At 42.4% G+C, this 26,022-nt stretch overlaps 2 protein-coding genes across 2 annotated transcripts; one reads left to right on the top strand and one right to left on the bottom strand.

Moving 5' to 3' along the window:
• Positions 1–1,964: 1,964 nt before the first annotated feature.
• ABHD1 (abhydrolase domain containing 1) lies at positions 1,965–13,026 on the top strand. The gene is made up of 9 exons (XM_070946776.1): positions 1,965–2,139; positions 6,474–6,634; positions 6,750–6,929; positions 7,097–7,142; positions 7,641–7,753; positions 11,308–11,481; positions 11,632–11,680; positions 11,792–11,957; positions 12,033–13,026. Exons 1-9 carry the CDS (start codon positions 2,068–2,070, stop codon positions 12,269–12,271), a joined length of 1,200 nt encoding a protein of 399 aa, XP_070802877.1. The 5' UTR covers positions 1,965–2,067; the 3' UTR covers positions 12,272–13,026.
• A 2,170-nt stretch (positions 13,027–15,196) lies between these two features.
• Positions 15,197–20,457, bottom strand: PREB (prolactin regulatory element binding). Its single transcript, XM_070946761.1, has 9 exons — positions 20,200–20,457; positions 19,126–19,333; positions 18,688–18,905; positions 18,422–18,502; positions 17,025–17,149; positions 16,773–16,946; positions 16,199–16,271; positions 15,770–15,920; positions 15,197–15,660 (listed from the first exon to the last, which is right to left on the bottom strand). The coding sequence occupies exons 1-9, from the start codon at positions 20,332–20,334 to the stop codon at positions 15,566–15,568; spliced, it is 1,260 nt and encodes a 419-aa protein (XP_070802862.1). The 5' UTR covers positions 20,335–20,457; the 3' UTR covers positions 15,197–15,565.
• Positions 20,458–26,022: the final 5,565 nt, after the last annotated feature.

Raw genomic sequence — 26,022 nt, 5'->3', positions numbered from 1 at the left:
CACACCAATGCACCAAGTTAGAAACAAGAAACCTCACATTTTGGCTGAACCCAGCCAGTGTGTGAGTAACAGTTAAGAGGCAGAATTCTGAATCTGTCTTGGCTAAGGAGATTGAAGTACATCATTCTCTTAGTGGCTGAGTTTGCCCAGCATGCTTAATTAGGTACATTTTCATAATATACCACGCTTGATTAGTTTAATTGTACGTACATAACTATGCAAATAATGTGTACCCAGCACATTTAGTTTACTATTCCACATACTGTATGTGGCTCCAGAAAATGGGTTAATTTAGTAACACCACATCAGACGAAGTTTGGTAAGACCTTTTCCAACTAACAAACTTTATTAAATGGCATAAATTTTCATGAGTTGCAGCTCATTTCATCAGGTACATCATCAGAACATCAAATGAATGAAATAATTTCATTCCTTTATCGGATGCTACCAAAATTCTGATTTTTTTAAAAAAATAATTTTTATTGAACTTTTGACTTTTAAAAACAAAATAAAGAAAAATACAACAAAAACAAAAACACATTAAAAACACATAACAAACATAATATTACATCATATATTATTTTACAGCTTACTGTATCGTCATGGATATATATTCTCTATTTTTATTCAATTGTTCGTCTACGTACTTATATTTACATTTGTATCTATTTACACAATCATCACTGTCAGGTTAACGCTATTCAGTAATTTACACTTCCTTGTTTTAACCCGATTAAATTAACATTCCAAATTATTGTTTTGATTCCTTTTTTCTAACCATACATATAATTTGTTCCACACTCTATAGTATTAAGGAGAGGGAAGAGTCGCAAAATTCTGATTTTTGATCACCACAGACGAATAGGGATCTTCTTCAAAGTCTTTAATAACTAAATGTAGTATTTGAATTCAGATCAATGGCTTGATTCCCACAGCCACTTAATCTAATTAGTAAAATCTATTTAGGAGGGGGGTTTGCATAAACACTACACCCCCAAGCTTAATTTAGTTTTATGTAACCAAAATTAAGATGTGCAAAATGCAATCCCTAGCCTAGTGCTTCAACTGACTTCAGTATGATGTTCTTAACCACCAGTGTCAGCCTACTCTTCCTGTTACAGGATGGTTGTGTTGGATGAAATGGGCACAATTACATTGCTTTAATTGTGATCAATAAATTTAATAGCAATGAAAACAAAGGTTTGATCTTATACTCATATATTAGTGTGGAAGTCGAAGCTTCACCTGGCAAATATGACAAAAGTGTTCAGAATCTTCAGAAGTTCTGTTCATTTTCTTGGAAGTGAAATCATACGCTAAAAGTCCCACGCTTTATCATTCCTCTTCTATTTTCCCTGATGCCTCGATTAGCTTGGTGTGGACAATCTTGTCAGTTTAATGCTTTCTTAACAATCGTTTTTTCAGTAACCTAATGTTTTCTTTCTCCTCTGCTCTTTCTCCCCTTTATTGCCTTAGCTTAGAGGGATTTTTTTCCTCCTTTTTCTCTCTACTCATTCTCTCGATTCATCCCCACCAACTGACCATCTCAGGAAATTTGGTCTGTCTCCTAGACTCATTTTCATGCAAAGCAAGACCGGAGCGGACACGATCGGGATGTTAATGGATGTAGATTCAATAAAGTAAATTAGCCCTTACAAGGAAGTGCTTAGGAAAGATCGCCGGGGATTTTTCCCTTCCCTCCCCAGAAAAAAGAAAGAGACACGCTGAAATGGCACGAAGGGCGGCAGAAGTGCAAGGATGCTCTGCTCAGCAAACACTTCTGAACCCAGATCTCTTGTCTGACACGGGAGATCCGAGTTCCAGCCTCTTTTTCGCCCGGTGCCGGGTTTGATGAACGGGAATGCCCATCACAAAGATGGCTGCAAGCGGCTGACGGAGCAAAGGCGCCTGCTCGTCGCAGAGGGGGCGGGGCCTGCCCTTCAGGACTGTGTCTGACTTTTGTATTCTCCTTGTTTGCTGTAACTGTGCCTTCCTTGCCTGCCTGCCTGCCTGCCTGCCCGCCGGCTGACCCTGATTCCGCCCACGAGGGAAGACAAAGTCAAGACGATGCTGGGACTGTCGCTGTTGTTGGGCTGCAGCACCGGTTGGCTCCTGTACTATTGGGCGCGCGTCCCCAAGGTCAGCCTTAAGCACCGGTACTGCAGCTTCTTTGGGCAACGCTTAAGCCTTAAGGGATGGGTCAGGGGAGGCAGGAAAAGTTCCGAGGCGAGCCTGTTTGCGAAGCGATGAGCGGAGCGGCTTCTGAGTCTTTCTTTCTTCGGGGCGATGGAAAATAAAAATGACTCTTATTTAATTTCCCTGAAGTTTATCAGAGGGTTCCCACCGAACTCCAAAATGGAACCCGCGAAAGGGGGCATAGAAACTTCGGTGGCCAACTTCGCACGATGTTTTTCTCACTTTCTGTTGGTCTTTCTCTGACTCCGGTTTCCATCCTTTCTGCTTTCTACTGCCTTACTACCAGGAGTGCCCCTATGGAGGATTGCCAGAAAGCCACTCAACTGAAGCATTCTGCACTTATACGTTGCTATTTCTGCTCTTGCTACAGGAATAATCAGGAACAGAAACTCCTTACCTGCTTTCTTGCTTTCCCCTGCCCACTCCTGTTTTTTCACCTTCATTCTAATTGCCAAGTGTTGGCATGTTCTGTCCATAATACAACTGCCTTTATGTCGTTTTCTTTTTTCTATGGAATATGCTTCTCATTCAGGGATATATACAAACTGGTTTTTGGTTGATTTTTATCCTACCTCCTCCAGGTATTTAGTTTGTTTGCAATTATACCCTTCCCATGGGTGGAGATGTGCTTTGCTTTGGCTGCCAAGAATTAGTGTGCGGATGCCTTTGCAGCTTGGTTAATTGACATTATAAAGAGTTTGTTTAAATTTATATTCTGCTTTTACTTTGTACAACTGTCCAGGAGCCTGGATAGCTCAGCAGACTAATGCATTGTAATTTAACTCCAGCTGTCTGCAATTAGTAAGTTCGAATCTTGCCAGGCTCAAGGTTGACTCAGCCTTCCATCCTTTCTAAGGTAGGTAAATTGAGGACCCAGTTTGTGGGGGCAATAAGCTGACTTTGTAAAAATATACAAAAAGTATGAAGGCTATTGCTTAACGCATTGTAAGCCGCCCTGAGTCTCCGGAGAAGGGCAGCATATAAATCAAATTAAAAAAAAACAAAACTGGAGGCAGCATACATAATATCCCTCCTGTTTTCCCCTCAACAACCATGCTGTGTGGTAAGTGGACCTGAAAGAGAGTGCCTGGTCAGACAGTTTCAAGGCCAAAGGGAAGACTAGAACTCTCTGTCTTCCAATTTCTAGTCCAGCACCTTAACCATTACACCACACTGGTTCTAGGGAACATGCTAGCCTGGACAGCTGGATCAGTGCTCCATCAAAAGCCAAGACACTTTAGATCAGGGGTCTCCAAGCTTGGCAACTTTAAGAGTTCCTCAGCCAGCAAAGCTTAAGCCTTAAGCAAAGCTGGCTGAGGAACTCTGGGAGTTGAAGTCCACAAGTCTTAAAGTTGCCAGGCTTGGAGACCCCTGCTCTAGATAGCCTCCACTAGAAAGGCTAAACTCAATTTCACATACTCAAGCCAGTGGTGGGTTGCTACCGGTTCGTCCCAGTTCGGGCGAACTGGTAGTAGCGGCGGTGGGAGGCTCCGCCCACCCATCCAGACATCATCAAATACGCTTGCGCATGTGCAGAAGTGGCGTGTGCGTGAGCGAACCGGTAGCACAGGTAAGTGAAACTCACCAATGACTCAATCCTGCCATGAAATAATTTTTTAAAATTTATTTATTCAATTTTTATGCCCAGGCATCAATTTTTATGCCCAGGCGTACAATTGAAAAGTTATTATTAAGACACTAAAAACATTTTAAAACCATAAAAACAATAGAAACATCCAAAATAAAAATATACAGTAATTGAGATACTGGGCCAGTTAGCAATACAGCCAGGAAACAGGATCCTGAACACATTCAGCACTTCACGCTCTGGAACATAAGCCAAGTTTTTAGAGTCTTATGAAAGGCTAACAGGATTGGTGCCGTTCTAATCTCTGAAGGAAGGACCATCCACATAGCAGGGGCCACTGCGGAAAAAGCCTGTTTTCTAGATCCCACTAGGCACCATTCTTTGGCTGATGGAATCTTCCCATTCTATTAGATTGAATTGGATGGGTAGAGACTTTTGGAAAAAGGCAATCCCTCAGGTAACCCAGTCCTAGGTCATGTAGGGTTTTAAAGGTGACAGCGAGCATCTTGAATTGCACCTGGAAACCCACCACTAACCAATGGAGCTCATACAGAAGTGATGTTAAATGTGTGATATATCTGGCACCACTTACTACCCGCATAGCTGCATTCTGCACCAGTTGGAGTTTCCAAATGCTCTTCAGGGGCAGCCCTATGTAGAGCATGTTACAGTAGTCTAAATGAGAGGTTACAAGGGCATGGGTTACTGTGACCAGGGCCTCCTAGTCTAGATAAGGGCGTAATTGGCATACCACTCAAAGGTATGAAAAAGCCTTCTTTGCCACAGCTGCCACTTGCTTTCTGACCAGGAGCCAAAAGTCCAAGAGAACCTCCAGATTGCGTAGCAGGTCTGTCTGGGGTAGTGAAAACCCATACAGAACTAAAGCTGGAAGAACTTTATCTCCGGAGTGTCCAAATATCCACAGCCATTCCCATCTTGCTAGGCTTGAGTTATCTCCACTTTATTATTTTTATAAACTATTCCAGGTGGCAAACATACATAATATTCCCTTCTCCTCCTATTTTTCCCTGCAACCACCCCCTTCAAGGTGAGTTTTGCTGAGAAAGAGTGACTGGCCCAAAAACTACCATGCATATGGTAGAACTAGAACTCTCAGTCTGGTTTTTGATATCCATGCAGAGTTCAGTGTTTTACATTCAGTTGAACCTTGCTGTCAAGTTGTAAAGCTTTCCAGACCAGCTTTCAAGTTGCCATAAGCAGGAGGGGTGGGGGGGGGAGAACTGACAGAGCTGTTTGGTTGTCCCAACTGAAAATACATTCCATACATGCCTTTCTCCAGGTTGTATCCTAGGTTACTGGAGTCAGCAGGAGGGGTGGGGTTTTTACAGCCTGCCAACTTGGTCCATTGGAGAATGTGATTTATGACATGCCCAGGGAGGAAGGGGGAGACAGGGTATTGGGGGGGGGATTTTTTTTACATGGGGTCAGAGCTGACTCCACTTGAGTAATTGCCAGAATGTTGCTCCTAATAAATGACTGGATTTCTCTTGGAAACTTGGCTCGAGCCTCATGAATTAATTAGGGCATCTTTTGGAAACTTCACACTTGCATTACTGGCTGAATTTTAAGAAACAGTAGTTGTTTATCGTATAAGGACAGACGAGTTGCCTGCTTAGAAACATCCTTGGATCCTATTACAAATTCTGACTAATGCATAATCTGGCCTGTGCCTTCATTGCTTTGGTTCTAGGATTGAAAAATTAGGGCATATCCTTCAGAGGGATCAATTTACCTCCAATTTCTCCCTCCCAGAAACATGCCAGAACAATGACCTTAAAAAATAATTCCTCAGGTTTTGACTGTAATTTGACTGTAATCTAGATGTGCTATCTTGTCTGCCTACACATACCTGTATTATACAAGAACAAACCTGATGGATCAGACCTAATGTTCATCTTCATCCGGTAGTTTGTTTTCCACAGTGACCAACCAGTTGCCTCTAAGATACTCACAAGCCAAAGAGGCAGATATACTTCTCTCAGCCATCATTCATTTGCAGCTACTGGTTAGGGCAGGCAACCCCCAACCCTGAGATAACACTAAGTCTTCCAGTCCAAGGAATCTTCAGGCTTCCCTCCATGAATTTACTCAGTTGCCCTTGAAAACCATCCATTAGTTATCATCACCAAATCCTGTGGTAATGAATTTCACAAGTCCATTATCCGGTGGGTGAAGAAGTGCTTCCTTTTTTAAAAAAAATCTGTTCTAAATCTTTTCCCACTCAGCCTCATTAGATGGCTTCTGGTCATAATGGTCTGAGCATTCTGAGAGAGGAAGAAAAATGTATCCTTATCCATTATTTTATCTGCCTTATTCATCCCCCTCCCAGTGTTTTTCGAAGCTAGAGTCCCAGCCGTTATAGACTTTCTTCTTGAGAAAGGCATTTCAGTCTTTTGATAAATATGGTTGCTTTCTACTGTACTTTTTGAAGCTCTGTTATATCTTATAATTAAAATAACACTTGTATTAGCTTCTCAGGGTATTGAGAGAAGCTTTTGGGGGGGGGGAGAGACTTTCCTCTAATTTGCAAATGCTTCCCTGCCTTGTTGCCTCAGTGTGATGCACCTTCTCCAAGTAGTTGAGGAATGGCTCTACTGAAGGGCAGCAGAGGACATCTTGAGTTTGTTTTTCAAGTTCACTGTCTGTAATTCCACCCGTTCCTTTACAGCGCCCACTACTGGTGGCTTGTCAGCCTTTCCAGGTCTTCTTGGAGAAGTATTGTCCCATTGTGAAGGAGACATTCTACCCTACACCATGGTGCTTTGAAGGTCGACTTCAGACCATTGTCCGTGTCTTTATCAAATCCTGCCCATTTGTCTCCTACCACAGGTGGGTCCACTATGAAGGAGGGAGGCCATTGCTACTTCTGGGCATTGTTGGGTTGTGGCAGTGGACATGACACTGAGTGTTCACATTTTGCCTCATCTTTTTACATCTCATTCAGTGAATTGCTGCAAACTGCAGATGGAGGGCAGCTGTTCTTGGATTGGGCTGATCCTGATGATGGGACCCATCCTGACCCAGAAAATTGCCCCATTGTACTGTTTTTGCCAGGCTTGACAGGCAGCAGCCAAGAGACATACATTCTGCATTTGGTACGCAGCACTCAGAGCCACGGCTACAGGTCAGAATCACACACACACACACAAAACACCCAATGTTTTGAAATTTGGAGAACTGGATTTGTTTCACTTTGGATCAAGTGCCACATTCGTTTGGGAGTTCAGTTCTGTTTGAAGGCTAATAAGAAAATGATGTCTTCTTATGGAAATTTACCATTTTCCCTTCCAGGGCTGTTGTGTTTAATAATCGAGGATGCAGAGGAGAAAAGCTGCTGGTAAGAATTATTGCAGTGTAGCACAAAATTGTCTGTGTGAACCAGTGGTGGGTTTCAAATTTTTTTACTATTGGTTCTGTGGGCGTGGTTTGATGGGCGTGGCTTGGCTTGGTGGACATGGCTTGGTGGGCATGGCAGGGGAAGGTTACTGCAAAATCCCCATTTCCTCCCGATCAGCTGGGACTTGGGAGGGAGAGAATAGATGGGGGCAGGGGGCCAGTCAGAATTTTTATTACCGGTTCTCCGAACTACTCAAAATTTCCGCTACTGGTTCTCCAGAACTGGTCAGAACCTGCTGAAACCCACCTCTGCTGTGTACATGTTGGCAGCTGAGATAGGTACAAATCCTTTTAATTACATGGGAAAGGAGGGCAGGGCTTGTCTGTTACAGGTAATCTATATGCAAACACATGCCTCTCTTTTAGAAGAGGCAGCTCTTTGCTGCTGTTCAAGACTGCTTTTTGGTCTCCCATCCATGTCCCTCTCTCTTATTTTCAGACCCACCGGGCTTTCTCTGCCACCAATACTGAAGACTTGGAACTGGTAGTGGACCACATCAAGCACCGGTTCCCTTGTGCACCACTGATGGCAGTTGGCATTTCTCTTGGCGGGTGAGACTTAGGTTGGGCAAAGGAAGGGGAAATGAGGAAGCATAATTTTATGACTCCCAAGGAGCATGCCAGGAAGGCAGTCTGGTTCTGTATTTCACATTATCATAGATTCGTTTAAAGATAGAAAATCAAATCAGTTAAAATATTGTGCTAAATATGATGATATCTCTATCATTATCATGTTGTTCTACCCAAACATACCAGTGTATTTCCAGTGACACATTCTTCGGCCACATCTGCGTCACCTAAAACACACACAGACACACATACTCACACACAGAGGTCAGAGCAGTGGTGAAATCCAATTTTTTTTACTATTGGTTCTGTGGGCATGACTTGGTAGGCGTGGTGTGGTGTGGCTTGGTGGGCGTGGCTTGGTGGGCGTGGCAGGGGAAACCCCCATTCCCTCCCCACTCCTGTGGGAAGGATATTGCAAAATCTCCATTCCCACCCCACTCGGGAGCCAGTTAGAGGTGGTATTTGCCGGTTCTCCGAAATACTCAAAATTTCCGCTACCGGTTCTCTAGAACCTGTCAGAACCTGCTGGATTTCACCCCTACATCAGGGTGAGCAATCCTCAGTGTGATTTGTTTCACCTATTTCATGGACTTAAACATTCCTAGATTGTATCACCAATATATTTAGTACCACAATTTTCAGTAACCTGAGTTCCTGCAGATTGCTAAAATAAGGGGTACCATGTGTGCATGAAGACTTGTTACACCTACTGGGCGCTTCCCAACCCAACCCCAACAGAGCCAAAAGCTAATAACCTTAAAATGATTATAGGACAAAAGCTTTGATTCTGCTGTATCTTCAACCTAGCTGAACGTTCATATAAGGCACCAAGCTCTACTAAATATGGCTTTCCCTACAGATATGCATTTTCCCCCAACCTTCTGATGATAGTTTTACTTTTTTCCTTTGGGAAAATGCTGTTTGATTATGCTCTTACCCCATAATTTGCATAACTCCTTGATTGTTTGTAAGGCGTGTGCAAATGTATGACTTCAACCACACTGTATTCCCTGGATTTCATCAGCCTTTATAAATTGCTGTAAGCCCCTTTTTTAGGTGAGAAGCCATTTAGAACAAAGTGCATCACAAATTGTGAGGTGTGGACAAGAGAATGACTTCAGCAGCACTGTTTATTTCTTAATTTCATCATTCTTTATAAACTGGTGTAAGCGCTTTATTAGGTAGGAAGGAATGCAGAACAAAGTTTGTGGGGGCAATAAGCTGACTTTGTATAAAATATACAATATACAAAAGCATGAAGGCTATTGCTTAACGCACTGTAAGCCGCCCTGAGTCTCCGGAGAAGGGCGGCATATAAATCAATTTTTTTTAAAAAGTTCGTTTTTTAAAAAAGCTGTAAAGCATAGTCATTTAATGTTCCCAATGAAAATGTAAATCTTATTCTCCTTTGTATCAATACACTCACACACTATGTTCCTACTGATTGAGCCCAGCAAGCTGGGGGGCTGTTGTTGTTTTGGTTAGTTTTAATGGCCTTTCCTTACCCCATGTAGTCTAGAAGCCAGACTGCAGTTATAGGACAGATGTGCAACCATTATGGCTTATAATTTAATGACAATGGAGCAGGAATGATCGATTTGGGGATTTTTTTTCTGCACATGGGAGAGAAAAATCAGTTCTAAACCAGAGGCATTTTATCCCTTAATCTTTCCAAGGATCAGGCTAATGTCATTGTGATTCATGAGTCTTTGAGGAATAAAGCAGATATATTTGTGGCACTAATTTAAACCCTTAGCCCTCCCATGGGGAAAAATAAATAAAAGCAAATGTTTTGTGGGCTACAGATGAGTATGGATGACTGCATGTGTGAAGTTTCCAAAAGATGCCCTAATTAATTCATGAGCCATGAGCCAAACTTCAAAAGAAATACAGTCATTTATTAGGAGCACCATTTTGGCAATATTCGAATGCAGTTAGAACTAATCCCATGTAGATTTACGTTCCCCTATGACCCTGTCTCTCCCCTCCTCCCTGGCCATGTCATAAATCACATTCTCCAATTAACCACTTTGGCGGGCTGTGAAACCCAAAACTCTTCTATTGATTGCGGGTGGGGGAGGGACACCTGTGGAATGTAGTTTCAGTTAGGGAAATTAATCAGCTCCATCAGTTCTCCTTCCCTCCCGCTCATGGAAACTTGAAAGCTTTGCAAGTTGACAGCATGTAGGTCAAAGACTGCCTACTCTTTATGTGGAAAACTAGAGATGAAAGTCTCCACGGAGGCTGTTTTTTCCTTCCCAGCTGCTCATGGACTGTCTGATTGTTTATCTCAGAGTCCAAGAGGCTAATGAGAACCAGTGAAACAGCTCCAGAAAACAACCTCACAGAACAAATCAGTTTCATCCTGTTCTTTCATATTGGAACCAATTACAGAGCTAAAGCAAAGTGTTTGAGATAGGACTCTGTTCCTAATTGATAAATCTAGGTGAAAGGCAGCCCGGATGTCTTCTTTGCTCAGTCATGTTGGCAGTAGATATGAGTCAGCGACACCGCACACACTTTTTCTAGAACATAGTAATGCAAAATAGGAACTTGCCTCTGATATTGCAAATGTCTACTATCTTCTTACGGAACAGTTGCCTCTTAGGGTAAAAACTTTTCTATATTCAGAGAAGCATTTACTCTTAGTTAACTATTTAAGGAGGCATCTGGGCAGCATTTCATATATATATATATATATATGTACAGCTTTTTTAGTTGGAGATGAAAACCACAGATGCAACTTGCTTGGTCAAAGGCAAGCTTTGGTGTTGCGGATCTACTTTACCACTGACCCTAACTTGCTTACACAAAAGGCCCTGAGGCCTGCAAAATTTTGAAAAAGCAACTGAATATACTTCTGAAGATGCCATCATTTGTATCTAGGCCACTTTAATATTTTAAATCTGTCTTGTTTTTTTCCATTAGAAATAGATGCAGTTTTCATAATGCTTGTTTTTGTAACAGTAAGGAGCTAAGACTCAAATGTTTTTAAATGAATAGCCAGGAAGTCAAGAGAGGTGATTATGTACTTGAAGCCAAGCTGGTTGGGAAGCTTGTAGAGAATGGAAACTTCTGAAGGGCATCAGATTGAGGGAAGCTGTCCGGTGGAAACTTAGTACAGATAACTGCTCTAAAAGTAGCTCTCAGTCCAAATAATCTCTTAGGGATTTCATTTCTCTGCTGGAAAGGGGTCTATTCCAAAGGATGATATTTGAAACTGTCTAGGACAGTAAGAACAGTTTTTAGCTTGCATCTTTCATTTGTGAAGAGTTCTGTGTCTCTTGAAAGCTATCTTGAACTTTGATCCAGCAAAACATGTTCTTTTAATAAATTCCAGGATGGGAATTTCTTTAGGAAAGTGTAGCATTTATGACTCCTGAATGGAATGAGAAGGCAAAGCTTCAGGTAGGCATTTTCTCGGCTCCCAGCTGTCTTTTGATTTAACCATAGAAGGGATAGGAAGGAAGGAAGGAAGGAACCATGTCCATTTGTGCCCAACCCAGCCCAAAGCCACTCAGACTCTCTTTTGACAGAATCGTGGTGCTCAACTATCTGGGGCAAAAGGGACAGAAAGCTGGACTGGTGGCTGCCATGACATGCTCAGTGTGCTGGGACTCGTTTGAGACATCCCATTCCCTTGAGCGGCCTCTCAACCAATTCCTCTTCAACCAGTACCTCACAACCAACCTGTGCAACTTGGTCAAACGGTGAGTTTATGCTATAATGGGACCTTGCCTAGCTCAAGATTGAAAACTTAAGATAGGTGAGTCCCAGTTCTGCCAATTCAGGCAGGTATCACGACTACCTTCCAGAAAATCTACTTTCTGTCTCTCATCATAACACTCTTTTCCTTCCAGGCATAGGAAGGTCATTGAAGGGAGATTGGATGTGGACCATGTGCTGAAGGTACCATCACTCCACCCTCCCAACCTTTTCTAGGCCCAAGCTATGCTCCACGCCTTGACCCTTATGTGCTCTCTCTCTCTCTTCTTCCCCACCGCTGGGTTGCTCTCCCAGGCTCGCAACATCCGTGAATTTGATGAGCGCTATACGTCTGTGGTCTTTGGTTACAAGTCATGCCAGGAGTATTACCAGGAAGCCAGTCCTTCCCAGAAGGTGTGTCACCTACAAGTGCCAGTGTTGTGCCTGAATGCTTCAGATGACCCTTTCTCTCCTCAACATGGTGAGTCTTATACTTTTTCTGGGGCAGAGAAAGATCACTAGGGAGCCTGCTCTGATTTGTTCCGTCTTCTTCCAGCTATCCCCACAGAGACAGCACAGCAGGTGCCTACCGTCGCCCTCTTAGTGACTGCACGAGGTGGCCATATTGGCTTCCTAGAAGGACTCCTACCTCGCCATCAGAGTTACATGGACCGTGTCTTTAGTCAGTTTATGGATGCTGTTTTCAAACATCAGGAGGAGCTGGCAGCTGTAACAGTAGCCATGGGAAGCCAACAGCTTGGACAGAACGTAAATACAAAGATGGTCAGCACATGATCAAGAGTCACAACGTCTACCATACAGAAGGGTGAATATGATCTCCCTTAGAGAAATGAAACCCCTCTGAGGCAAAACTAATCACACCACCATGCACAACATCCTTTCCGTCCTCTTAGGGTACCCATTTCCTTTCCCAAAGGACTCCTGGCCAGAATCTGCTGCTATGAATGGCAACCACAGATGAAGATGCTGTAATGATGATCAGCAGAATACAGGATTGTTTTCCTAGCATTTGGGCATATGGCTGTTTGTTCCATTTATGAAGAAGACATCAGCTGTTCCCTGTTGTTTTAATTCCTCCATCCTGACTTCTCTTGTGGAGAACAGTTTTGTGTGCTTTTCTCTACAAAAATATTTGGCTAAAAATTTAGGCAAACCACAGGTAAAATAGTGGGTTGTAAGCTATACCTGATGCCACATCTTAGAATGCACTCTGCAAAAAAGGAGATGGTTACCAGATACTTTATCCTACAATTCCCTTCCCCGTTTTCAGTCTGAATTTCTCCCAACCAGCGTTTGCTGCAGTTGGGAAGGTAACTTGTGGAATACTTTAATTCTGTCTTCTAGAACTCTTTCTGTTTCTGCCTTGGGGAACAGTTAACTGTGTGTGGTCATTTTCCTCCTCTGAAAAATCAGCTACAGTACTTCCATTGAATGAAACCTGGATCACTCTTCCCCAAGAGAGGAGACCCTAGGACAGGGGCCATTATTTTGGTTTTGGTAAAAATAAAGTTCTCTTGGTCAAGCTTGAATCCTGCAGCACAATGAGAGTGATTTGCCACTGCCCTCTTCTGGCGTGATTTTTCAATTTCCTGGTCTAGCCAGCAACTGCAATTTCCTGGAGGGGTCTCATCCATGTCCCCATTCAATCTGTCAAGATCAGCCAATGTTTAGTTGCTGCCATCTTCTACAATAACTTTTGGTATCTAGACCAAATCGGTTCATATCTAAAAGCACATATTTTTCCCAATAAGATGAAAAACTGGGCTATTTCATTATCATACAATTGAAAAGATGACACAAACAGAATGAAGTCATAAAAGCTGGTCATTTAGGGGAGAAAAAAGAGAAGTTACTGCTTCCCCTTCTTTCAGCTAGCATGTTGCAGACTCAGGAAAGGGAAGATCAGAAAAATAGTACTACTATATCACAATACATATGGTACTTATTGCTCAAGTTCCTCCCAATCAGGAAATATGACTGCAAGCAAGAATGGTTATAGAACCATCTATGTAGATTCAACTGTTAAATATTGGGTCAATGAAAGATCTGCCAAACAAAACTCTGGAAATCGTCTGCTAGCAGACAAAGCCATGGTAGATTACTCGACCTCTTAACAGACAATGTTACGTTCTCTCAGTAGCTTCTGAATTAAAAAAAAAAAGATTTCAAACCATCATTATACAAAGCCAAGCTATGTATCAGGGCAAATGTAGACTTAATTGCAGACACATTGTTCTAGATAATATGTTGCTGAACTGTGATTTACCAAGCTACGAATGTCTGGTTTCAAACTAAGAGAAAAACCAAAGAAACTGTATGGTGTAATGTGTAAGCTAGGGCACCGAGTGGTGGAGCTTTTCAAACGGTCTGAAAGACACTGGGATCTTGCCAAATCCAGATTCCCCCAACGGTCCTATTTTCCCCACCATAAAACCTTTGATGCAGAAATATATTTGTTATAAAATAATGAACTAACTAAACATCACCAAGGACATGAAAGTCAAAGGGCTATTATTCAATGCACTGTTGTATAACATGCTTATCCCAATGACTGAAATAAGCAACCTTCTGGTTTTGCCCTATACTGAACCATTATCTAGCCAAATAAGTTGAGCACAAAAAAAAAATCCCCTAAAAAATTTCACATGGTATTTTAATGCAGTCATCATCTAGTTAGTTAAACATGTTAAGACAGCCAAAAAAGATCGCCACTACCATAAAAATAATATATATAAAGGTCATGTAGCAACAGACCAACTATGGCTGATCCTCAAAGGCTACTCCAACAAAATGCACTACTAGACCCAAGGCTTTCCCTACAATTAAGGACAAGAAACTTCAAGTTCCAGTTCATTTCATCTTCTCAGTTAATGGCTCACTCAACTGAGACATTGTACCTGGACTATCAAGGAAGATCAATTCCCTCTCTTGCTTCCCTGTTAAAAATGGCAGGATGCAGAACCATGTATCCTAACCTTATTTTCAGATTGTGACCATTTTCATTTGTTTGATTGGCAAGCGCCAGCATACTGTATCAGCAGTCATGATTTTCACTTCTACGAAAAAGTGGTGACCTAATAAACTCTGGGAATTTAAAATAATTGAACAATATGATATTGCTGACATATTTCCAAGTCCCAAAATAAGAAATCAACCTAATAAAAGAAGGGAAATAAATTTACACTTCATGGAAAAATCTATACTGGAGAATGCTTGAAGGCAGATGTCCAGAGGGACCGTTAATTGCTGAAAATCCTAGTTTTTTCATGAGAACAGCTATGATTTGCTGACATAAGCAAACTGTAAACAGATGAGGCATGTGCATGAACGCAAACACAAGCATCTTTGCTCTATGTATACATTCAGAGTATTTTAGAGAGATTCTTGGGAGTCAAGCTGTAGGTGTTCTTGAAGCCTTGCTGAAGAGGGAAGGGAATCCCCAAATCCCTAATGTTCTCCGCCCCCTTCTCTTACATAGCTATGGCAGAAAAATAAGAAAATAGCTTCATTCCTGTTAGACTTGGTACGGCAGAGCTATTCCAAATGACAGTCTCTTGGTGAGTCTTCATGGAACAGCTGCAGCCTCCTTCACTTCTGGCCCCAAAGAACCCCTCTATTGTTATGACCTCCAGTTCTGCCCAAGCCAACTCTGCCCAAGGATATGGAGAAGTAACCAACAAGGCAGGCAGGAAGGAAAAGTTCTGCTCCATCATTGTGTTTAATAATACAAGGTTTAAGCCCTGAGCTTAAACGGGAAATCTTTGCTCAGAGCAAATAATGCTGGAATGTTTCTCACAGATCAGTCAAAAATGGAGGAGTAGAGTTCCTTCATCCCCATTCAGTGTGATGGGCTTAAGACAAGAACTGCTCAAGGCCAAAACCTGATCAATGTGAGGTCCAGCCTCCAGCTTGGCCAAGTCCACCTGACCACGCACTTCACTAGGGCAACCATTGCCCTGGCTTCTGGGTCCCCTCTCCAGTCTCTGAGGTTAGAAAGGAGAAGATGTGTCCCTTACAGGAAGGGCAGAGAAGGTCCAAGCTTTCCAGGAACCTCACCATGAAGAAAGATTAGAGGAACCCTGGGAAGGCCAACTGTAGTAACAGGACCGTGCCCACAATCAGCCCAGCACAGAAGAGCAGCAGCAGCCAGATTGGGAAACTCCCTGGGAAGAGAAAGAACATTGAATCACCAAGAGTTTGTAGGAGACTCCATATTGGCAGGACAGGACTCCCATCCCACATTTAAATCCACCATCCCAGCTTTGAACATACGCCGGCAGGCAATCTGGTGCAGGCGGCAGCGGCTGTCAACTGCCACACTTAGCAGGGCTGCCTCGTTGCTCTTGAGCAGTTCTGGAGTCTCAGGCAGAAAGGCCACAGCAGTGACCACTATGCCATGTGCTTCCCGCACATAGTACAGCCTCTGGAGAAGTAGAAAGAAACACAGAATTGGAGGTAACATGCCAGTGACTCTCAGGAGTCAAGATAATCCTTTCCTTTCCCTATAGAGCTTGCTGCAAGATCTTGCAACTGTACGCATACCAGCCCTACGCCAACCATGAGTTTGAAACACTTAAGTATCAACATCTTCACCCCTCACTCCAACAATGGCTTGTGCCTTGACCAGGCTTTGTATGTGCTGGGGTTGGCCCAGCTAGCTGAGCATTATGTATACACAATCTTGGAGGGGTAAACTCATACCTGCAAAGAAAAGGCGACGAAGATGGCAACCGAGCCTGTGACAGTGCCCAAACCCAGGAATGTGCCTGTCTCACTGAAAGCATAGAAAGAGAGCCATGTGCATTCCCCGTAACATTCATGTACACTAATACATAGAAAATTGTGTTTTAGAGGATTAGCATTTCCTCTGAAGGCCAAGCAGGCTCCAGTCTTGAAGTACCCAAACTAACTCTTCAAGGCGTTTGCAAAGTCCCTTCCCATTAATCCTACTGGCCATTAGAGGAGAAATGGATCTGAGAGACTATAGTTTGCTATTACGGAGCTTCAGTTTCTATTCGGGCACACATCTAACACCACCATTTTACAACGTATAGACCAAGTTCGTATGACACAATGAACCACAAGTGGCCCAAGCGTGCTATAGCTAGCATGTTGTGTAAATCGAGTCTATATGGTTAAATATAGTGCAAGTGCAGAAAACTTGCAGAAAACCACTGTTTAGGCATCCTTAGGTTAAGGATGTATGAAAAACAGAACCAGAGTTTCTCTTTCTTCTGTGAAGGTGGAACACAGGAAAATCAAGCAAAGTTCTCACCTTACAGAGAGGCATGAGATGACCTCATTGCCACAGGGACGAGTGAGCAGGGGCAGGAAACTATGTCCATCCCATTTGGTGATGTAGCAGGGAAGTGGACGTCGTTCACGCTTGTAGGGGATCTGCACTGTGTACAGTCGCAATGCCTTGGCTTGGTCCTCAACTGTACCAAACCTGTGGAAGAAGGAAGAAACATCCAAATAGAAAGTACACATGTATGGTCCATACCAACTGTCTATGTATTTTCCTTACTTGCAAGACTGGTAGCGGTAGGTCTTGTCTGGAATGCCTGGAAGATTTTCATTCCAACGCAGACCCGTCACCATCTGATCTCGTTGCCACACACAACACTGGAAATCCCGTCCCACTGTCACCACCTGGGGAGATGCAATATGAGCAACCATGGTCCCCAACCACCATTACTATATCTGGCCCATAAAAACAATGCCAGCCAGTCTTTACCCAAAGATGAGTTTCAACTATTCCACTGTGCTTCATCAAGCTTTTTGCATATGAGCGACCATTACAGTCAAACTGTTCTCCATCTTATGCATCTTTAATGGGTGCTCTGTGTTCTGACATATTTGTCTCTGAATGTTTTCCTTCCTTCTATCTTTCCTGGGAACTATCAAAGCTAGCAGCAACCAAAAATCTGATTGTACTGGTCCCTGTTGGATTTGAAATCCCTTCCCAGTTTTCAATGGTATGCACATTTCATACACAGCAGCAAGGAGTTTGTGATAGGTCTGACAATCCTTGCTTTTGAAAAGCTATTTCTTTTGATTTCAGAAACTGTTCTGTGCAATGGAAAGCATGCTCCAATATGGAAATACTGCATTTTCTTGCTTTCTGTGCCTTCTGTCTCTTTTCTCTATTAGCCTTTCCTTACTCCAGAAAGAAGCAGAAAATGCTGTGGACTGTCAGAGGCGGCTACATAATTCATTGGTCCTCTACTCCAAGGCTATTCAACTTACCTAGATGAAGAATGATACATAATTCCTTCACACTCTCTTTCACATTACTCTTTTGAGCAAAGGCTATTCATCTATAACACTAACCATTATTTGTTTGACTACGGTTAACTGAATAATCTATAATTGCCTAGATTCACATCAACATGAAAGCTGGCTGGGTGTCTTTGGGCAAACTGGAGAAAGAATATTTTTTGAGTGTTTTTTCCCCTTTGGATGTGGGGGGAGGATTGCCATATGTTACCCTCTTGTGACAAGCTTTTTGTTAATTATCCTATTATTCCACTACCACTACTAAACCCCTTAGGAAATCCTTTCAGACTTGAAGGTAATGGCAAAATGTGGGGAAGGTTCAAGATAGCAAAGAAAAAAATTAGTTTTTATTAAATACCTTTAAAAAGAAATGGATTTTTAAAAACTATTATTTGTGCAAATTATCTAAGTCCTGATAATGTCTACCACTACGTTATCTCTCCAGAAACTACTTCTATCCCTGTCTCCTTGGGCCATCTTCAATTCTGCCCTATCACTTGCTCTTCCCAAACCCTTCTCTCCTCTCGTTCCCTCATCCTGCTGGAATATAATCTGGGAAGATTGTGCAATATTGCCTTCTTCATTGGCACCTTAGATCACTTCCCTTAATAAGCAGTAGGAACAAATAAATCCCAGTCTTCTCACCTTGTTATCAGGACCCAGTGCTATATCCTCTATCTCACCATTGTGTGCCTGGAATTCAAGAGTTTTCTTCATGCTGGGAAACTGTGGAAGATGTAAGACAGAAGAGATTTACCATCACCTCCATGTCCACGCTCCTAATGTACGAAAGACGTGCTTTGCAACCCAAAAGTCTTCCTCTTCCTCTCTCCGCCATTGTAGCTCCAGACCAAAACCTTGCTCCCCAACAACACAATAGGCCATTTCTTCATCTCCCCATACAGGTGTACCTCCCAGACTCGCAGGAAACCATCCACGCCACCAGTAGCCATAAGGGTATGATCATCACTGAAGCACACAGCCTTCTGTAGAGTATCTGGGCTGGTGTCTGTTTGGACACAGCGCAAAGTTTCCACTGCCACCTCCGTCATCTCCCTGTGTGTATTGCCATTGCTTTTCTCATTGGGGACAGGGGCCTTGCGTCTCCGTAGATCCTTATCACCAGCACCTAAAGGCATAATGGCACATAAGGAAATATTCCATAAACCTCTCTGACCAACAGCTCCCAACTTTCCTCTCTCTTCTGCAGATCTTGTCCGTTTTCAGCATCAGCAAGATTTGTAAGTATTGCTGTTTCCACTTTTACATTAGTTTTTAGACTGCTATTGTTCTGGGCCTTAATATATTAGGAATTCAGTTCTGTAGCTAAATAAATGTCAGGTTCTCACCTGCTTTAGCACTATCGCCGCTGCTGCCACCTGTTTTCTGCCCAGATTTAAAGAGCTGGAAACTCAGGATGTGGCAAGTAGCATCCTGCCCTGCAGCAATAAAATTTCCTGCCAGCGCCATAGTCATGGTGGCCCGGGTCTCTGTGTCATGAGCATGTAGCAGCGAGGCAGATAACTTGCCATCTCTCCAGTGCAGCTGCAAGAAATGCTTGGGGAACAAAATAGAGAAAGGAAGGATGAGGCACAACTACCCCTGCAAAACGGCCTTCTTCCTTATCTACCCAAGGGCAAATCTTGCCAGGGATGACAAGATTTGTCTTTCCTTATCGTTGTACCAAAGAGTGGGTACACAGAGGGCCCTCCTTCAAGCAAGGTTTTGTCCTTGCCTGAAATGACAACCATAGTTCCTGCCTAGCCACTCTTCCCTCTTGGTAGTCCTTTTCATGTTTTCCTTTGGAGTCCATATATTTATTTATTTATTTATTTATTGGTTCAATTTATATGCCGCCCTTTTCCGGAGACTCAGGGCGGCTTACAATGTATTAAGCAATAGCCTTCAATACATACTTTTGTATATACCTGCTTAGTAGGGCTTTTGGGGGCCCCCTAAGCGGTGTTCTTTTTTATACAAACTCAGCTTATTGCCCCCACAATCCGGGTCCTCGTTTTACCTACCTCGAAAGGATGGAAGGCTGAGTCAACCTTGAGCCTGGTGAGATTTGAACTTGCAGTAATTGCAGGCAGCTGGTGTTACTTAACAGTACTTAAGTCTGCTGCGCCATAATGTTCCCTGTGCCCCAGCCCAGACCAAGGAGGCATGCTTAACTCTTCCAGGTTTATGATTTTTTTTTCATGCACTATTTACACTGTGCATTTCAAAAAGCAGCTTCGTCCAATGCTGCACAAACCTTGTTCTGACAGTTGCAGCAACCACCACCACCCCTCCCCATTCCCCGCCTAACTGAGTGATGGGGTGCCGCTCTAGGGGCAGGAGGGGAGCTCCCAGCCAATGCACAGCAGGCGAATCCGAGGGCAGGAGGAGGGGTGGGTGCCCTGCTCCCGTAGTTTCCATACCAAGCCATTGGTGATCCCCGTCTTGGCAGCGCCGCCTCCCCCCGCGATCAGCGCTAGTCCAGCTTCACGGTGTATGCGGAGGGCATAGAGCGGGAACGGAGCCCGGTAGAGCTCGGGCGGCCGACGAGGGGACATGACTGGATCAGCGAAGCCGGGATCAGCGGGGTTCAAAGGTCAACTCATGCCAATTCCGCACTGAGCTGTTCTTTCCTCAGCTCCCCTCCTCTCTAGCGTAGCTCACGGTACAACAGCCCTTTGATCTCGACCACGCATGCGCAGATCCGACCTCCTTTGACGTGGCGCAGGCGCAGAATTCTCAGCACACGTCGGCACAAGGAGGACCGGCCGGCGAGAAAACCTTCGGTCGCTTTAAGAGTCAAAAGAAATATCCACGTCGCCGCTGCCGCCGCTGGGCGTCTGTAGTTAGGGCGGAAGCCGGGCAAATCACGCGGTGTTTAAGAGGCGGAAGCAATGTTAGCTGTGCTCCATTTTCTTCCTAAGGTGAAGCTTCAGATCTCTTAAAAGCAGTGTTTCTCAACCTTGGTAGCTTGAAGATGGGTGGACTTCAACTCCCAGAATCCCCCAGCCAGCAGCGCTGGCTGGGGGTTTCTGGGAGTTGAAGTCCACCCATCTTCAAGCTACCAAGGTTGAGAAACACTGTCTTAAAGCGATAGGGCAATTGCTGGAATTACCGCCATGCTAATTTCTGTGCATGCGCATCATGCATTTTGTGCAATGCATCTACTCACTGTACTAGGAAACGTTCCCATGAGTGGAATTAGTAGCATCTTTTCTGTTGTATGGCCGTGAGTTTATATATAATGAATCTTGGAGAATATTCCGCAGTGTTTCCATGTAATCTTTCCTCTTAAGTCTTCTTCCTGATGTTATGACAGATTTAGACTATATACTTATTTGAGTTTTGTTTCTGGACCTTAGGACAGGGGTGGGCAACTGTGGCCTTTTTACAACCTGTGGACTTCAACTCCCAGAATTCCTGAGACAGCCTGGCTGTCTCAGGAATTCTGGGAGCTGAAGTCCACAAGTTGTAAAAGGGCCAGTTGCCCACCCCTGCCTTAGGATGACGTAGTGTTGGAAGAAATGTCCATCTGGGTTCAGGTCCAAGTGGGGAAAAAGACACTGGAAACATGGAGACTGCTTGGAAAGATGGTTTAATGGTGGACAGGAATCACATGGCTTGAGTTCCTGAGCATAATCACCTGGTTTGAGTGAGTTGAGTAGAAAACAAAGAAGCCCCAGATGCTGGGAGTGCCTTGGTTTTATGCCCTCTATTGGGCCCCACCTCTGAGTTTCTTGTTCCAGTATAAGAAATGTATCCTGATTGGTTTGTCAAACTCCCAGGTGGTCTTAGCTAACTTAGTAGGTTGTCTCTCAAGCTTGCTTAAGTCTTGCCATGTGGTGAGTTTCTGTTGCTAGATGGGTCCTATTGTGTTGCAGATGATGGCCCATTGACAAAGGTAGGGGGAAATGAGTGAACTTGGCTGAGGCCTTAATGGCCCATTGAGAAAGGTGTGTGGAGGGGAGGCAGGAAGCTTTGTCTTTAAAACAGGTTTCTCCATTTCTCATCCAGGGAAATATAATATTCTGCCTTTTTTAAATATTTCCTAAACTATTTCATTCTTCTAGGAGAGGGGTGAGTGCTAACTTCCTACAATAGCTATTGTAATTTTTTTAAAAGATGCACTTAAATCACAACCCAAGAGATGGAAGGAGCCAAGGAGATAATACCATCCTAAGAACCCCAAAGCACCCCCCAAAGAGAGCTCCAAAACCCCACTTCAGTCAGGATTGCCAACAGCCTCCAAGGTTATCAGTGGGGCCCAAGTACAGTTGGAGTAAATGGACCATTTTTAAAAATGTGTATATTTGATTTATATCCTTTCTTCTCAGAGCTCAATCTGAGCTCCATTTTCACAACCATTTTGTGAGATTGGGCTAAAAATGAGTGAATGATCTTCTAAAGTGACCTAAAGAGTCACTAAATGAAACTTATATTAGTTTTTATGTAAGACTGAAAGGTGAGAAAAGAAAGGGAAAGAAAAATGTATTTAATCAAAGAGCCATGCAAATAAATTGATTTTGGATTTATCATTGTGGGATGGTAGCAAATATACTCATTTATTCCTAAATTTAACTGAGAAGAAATTACTGATTTTTTATCTTTGTTAAAAAGATATCTGTCATGTCCAACTCAAGTATGGTGCTCATCTCTGTTTTTTGGCTGAAGGAACCAGCATTGCCTCAAGACATTTTCGTGTAACCGAACACTTATTTGTATCATCTTTATTATTTTTTACAAATAACTGAAGGCAGCAAACCTTCCACCTCTTAATTTCCTCACAACCACCTTGTGAGATGGCTTGGTGTGAGACAGTGTAACTGATCCAAAGTCACCCAGCTGGCTTTCATGGCTAAGACAGAACTTGAACTCAGGGTCTTCTGTTTTGTAGTCTATGCCATAACCACTAAACCAAATTGGCAAACCGAATAAATTTGGTTTTTAGCCCACAGCCATCTGTCCCTTCCCAATACAAAATATCCTTTAGATATACAAGTGTTCTGATTTGCTGTAAAAAAACATCTGTGGTTTATCACACACAACAATTGGATGTGTTTTCATATGTATATTCAGCAATATTATCAATAGGTTATATATACCTAATGGTTATATCCCATTATTATTTCATACAGCAATTTCAATTCTCTAAAGGGGCATAACAAACTCCAAATTAAAAAGTTTCATTAAAATAAACTATTCTGATTGCCTTATTTGATGGTTTCTGGGCTTTTTTTCCTCCTGTGTGTGAAAATAGATTTGTCTTGTTTCTCCAGAATATAAGAGCAAGATCAGACACTCTAATTAAACTCTATCGGTTCTTAGTCCATTTCAGGATTCAATTAAAATTGTTAATTTTATAAAAATTATTATGTATCCTAAATGAATAGTATTTTCCACATATTCCTAATACTCATCATCCTGTGATAATTACTGAAGTCCCTGTATGCAAATCCAGATTACTAGGCAGCTTATTGGAAATGGAAGCTTTTCAGTGAAATACTGTCCTTCAAAGGTTGAATCTATGTATCTGTTTTTAGTTCCAGGCAAATAATTTACCCATTGCTGTAATATACAGCAACCTTAGATTTGTTTAGGATATTATTTGTCTGGTTTTATTTTACTAAAATTATTTTGCCTTTTAAATTTTGAAAGACTTTATAATGCATACAACAATTATAAATTATGTGTTATTTCAATATTTTTTATTTCTCTGATTTGGGGCCTTGTAAAATAGCTCAAAGAATTTCAATTCCTACATAGTATAAAAATACAGTTCATTTAATCTAAATCATGCTAATAGACTTACATAAAATTCTCCTCTGCAAATCATAAAAGATTTTTAAAAATAACATATTTCTCAAATATAGTTTATTAATGAGTTTTTCAAACCTTTTCAGGCTGTGAAATGAAACCTGCTTGTTAAAAAAATATATCCTGGATTCCCTGATTAAATATGGTGAATGTCTGATTAAATGAGCCGAGGTGGCGCAGTGGTTAGAGTGCAGTACTGCAGTTACTTCAGCTGACTGCTAGTTCAACAGATCAGCGGATCAAATCTCACCGGCTCAAGGTTGACTCAGCTTTCCATCCTTCCGAGGTGGGTAAAATGAGGACCCAGATTGTTGGGGGCAATATGCTATTTAGTATACTGTCTTTGGTGTAAGCCGCCCAGAGTTCTCGGAGAGTGGGCGGCATAGAAATATGACAAATAAATAAATAAATAAATAAATATTCTGAATGTCAGCTAACATCTCTGTTCTTTCTTCTCCACCTTAGTGACCAAGAAGGAAAGAAACATCTGCAAGGGACAAAGACTGGGACCCTCATAGAGAGATGTATTTTCCCCCATAGTCTCACAGGACTCTTTATAGAGTTCTTAAAAAGTGACTATTCCTAACCAATATATGAAAAGTCATGCCTTCTAACCTGGCACTATCTCACCACATTGCTTAATCAGATGTATGAGACACAAGCAGTGTATGAACACTGCATTGCACTGTTTGTGTCCCAGCTGCCTCCAACAGTATGAATAACATACAGGTAATTCTCGACTTACAACCATTTGTTTAGTGACCGTTCAAAGTGGCAACAGCACTGGAAAAAATTGTTATACTGTTTTTTACACTTACAACCATTGCAGCATCACCATGGTCATGTGTTCAAAATTTGGACGCTGGGAAGCTGGCATGTATTTATGACAGTTGCAGTGTCCCAAGTCACCTTTTGCGACCTTCTGACAAGCAAAGATTAACGGGGAAGCCAGATTCACTTAACAACCATGTTACTAATTTAACAACTGTGCTTAACAACTGTGGCAAGGAAGGTGTAAAATGGGGCAAAACTCACTTAACAACCATCTTGCTTAGCAATGGAAATGGGCTCATTTGTGGTCATAAGTCTGTGACTACCTGTATTCTTCAGCATGAGGTTGCCTAATCCTATTTTGAAGGCCACAACTTGATAATATCCATCATTTAGCATAATTAAATGGTCCCAACTTCTAATGTTACACAGAAAAAAGAATCCTCACTTTTCCCTACAATTCTCAGTGATTTTGGCCTCAAAATCTGAGGGATACTGGCTCTCCCCATATCTTTCAATAATCATCACCTTAGAAAACTAATATTTGTAGCTTTTTTCACCTAAGTGAATTGTTTTGGATTCTTGATAATTCTGGTTGTCACGTCTTCCTTGGTTTTCTGAGAGAAAACAACCAGCGCTCTCATCTTTCCATTATTCAGATGTGGAGAAAAAAGGATGAAGAACTAATAATGGAGCATCTTTGGGAAAGGAGCTGCAGCCAAACCTGTATTTGTAAATCTATTTTGGGCTGCACCACAGCCTATTGCAGCACTAATAAGCTAACCTCACTGAGGTGCAGACAAAACCTTTTGTAGGGAGGGAAACTCCATCCCTGCTGTATTTCAGTGTTCCATCCTCTCATTCTAAAGTTATTTTACAGGATTAAATCACCGTTTACTTTCTCATAGGTTTGTCAAGTCACTCTTACTCATGGGACTGTGGAATGGGTGAAGAAGAAATGATTCTACAGGGGCAGGCTAGAGGCCTGAAGCTTTGCTGAATAAATTAAATTGTTGTGATAGTTGAAACCTAGGATAGAATAAGTCAGAAAGCATTGTTTTAGGTCACTAAATCCAGTGTTCTGCTCCATGCAAGAATCTAAATTAAAATCCTGAGTATAGCTGGAGTTGGACAAATAACACAGGATTCTTTTTTCTGGTATGTTTCTTTACTTCTCAGTTTAATCTACAGTCCTGATATTTCCTGATTGTATTCCACTGAAGTATTAAACAGGTCTGACTCCAGGTAGCTTTCCAAAATCAGCCAGGATCTACTGAAGCTGAAACACTGAAGAGCATTTTGAAGAGCATTTTATAATTATGAAGCATTAGCAGCTTCTGGTCCTCTAGGTATTGATACAGAATTCTGGAACATCCTGTTGGAAGTACTTTAGAGCACACAATCACTCGTGTACAGGATCCAGTTATGACCCTCACATTGCCTACAGCAATAGAAAGGTCAACAAAAAGACCAGCTGTTGACTTCATTTCATTGGAACAAATCACATTTATCCAAGCATCTTCACTGCTTTTCACCTAATTCAAAGACTAGGTTTCTATATTGTGCTAAGTTAAACTAAGCCATGGGAACTTAGCCATTGTCTTAACATTCTGTGTGTGAACTAGGCCATCATTTGAGCCATAATATGGGTTTGTTATATA

Source organism: Pituophis catenifer, unplaced genomic scaffold (assembly GCF_029215685.1).
Source record: "Pituophis catenifer annectens isolate HBS135680 unplaced genomic scaffold, rPitCat1.0.hap2 SCAF_1, whole genome shotgun sequence".
In the NCBI taxonomy this organism is placed as follows: Eukaryota; Metazoa; Chordata; class Lepidosauria; order Squamata; family Colubridae; genus Pituophis; species Pituophis catenifer.
Note: the sequence above shows the minus strand (reverse complement) of the source record. Positions and strands in the feature narration are given on the sequence as shown.

Bases quoted from the DNA above. Each gene is read 5' to 3' on its own strand.
- ABHD1 (XM_070946776.1), top strand. From the start codon at position 2,068: ATGCTGGGACTGTCGCTGTTGTTGGGCTGCAGCACCGGTTGGCTCCTG. The intron at 6,635-6,749 runs GTGGGTCCACTA...CATCTCATTCAG, and splicing joins CCATTTGTCTCCTACCACAG to TGAATTGCTGCAAACTGCAG. The intron at 11,958-12,032 runs GTGAGTCTTATA...GTCTTCTTCCAG, and splicing joins CCCTTTCTCTCCTCAACATG to CTATCCCCACAGAGACAGCA.
- PREB (XM_070946761.1), bottom strand. From the start codon at position 20,334: ATGTCCCCTCGTCGGCCGCCCGAGCTCTACCGGGCTCCGTTCCCGCTC. The intron at 18,906-19,125 runs GTGAGAACCTGA...TTATGCCTTTAG, and splicing joins CGGCGATAGTGCTAAAGCAG to GTGCTGGTGATAAGGATCTA. The intron at 15,921-16,198 runs GTATGAGTTTAC...CTACTTCTCCAG, and splicing joins TCGTCGCCTTTTCTTTGCAG to AGGCTGTACTATGTGCGGGA.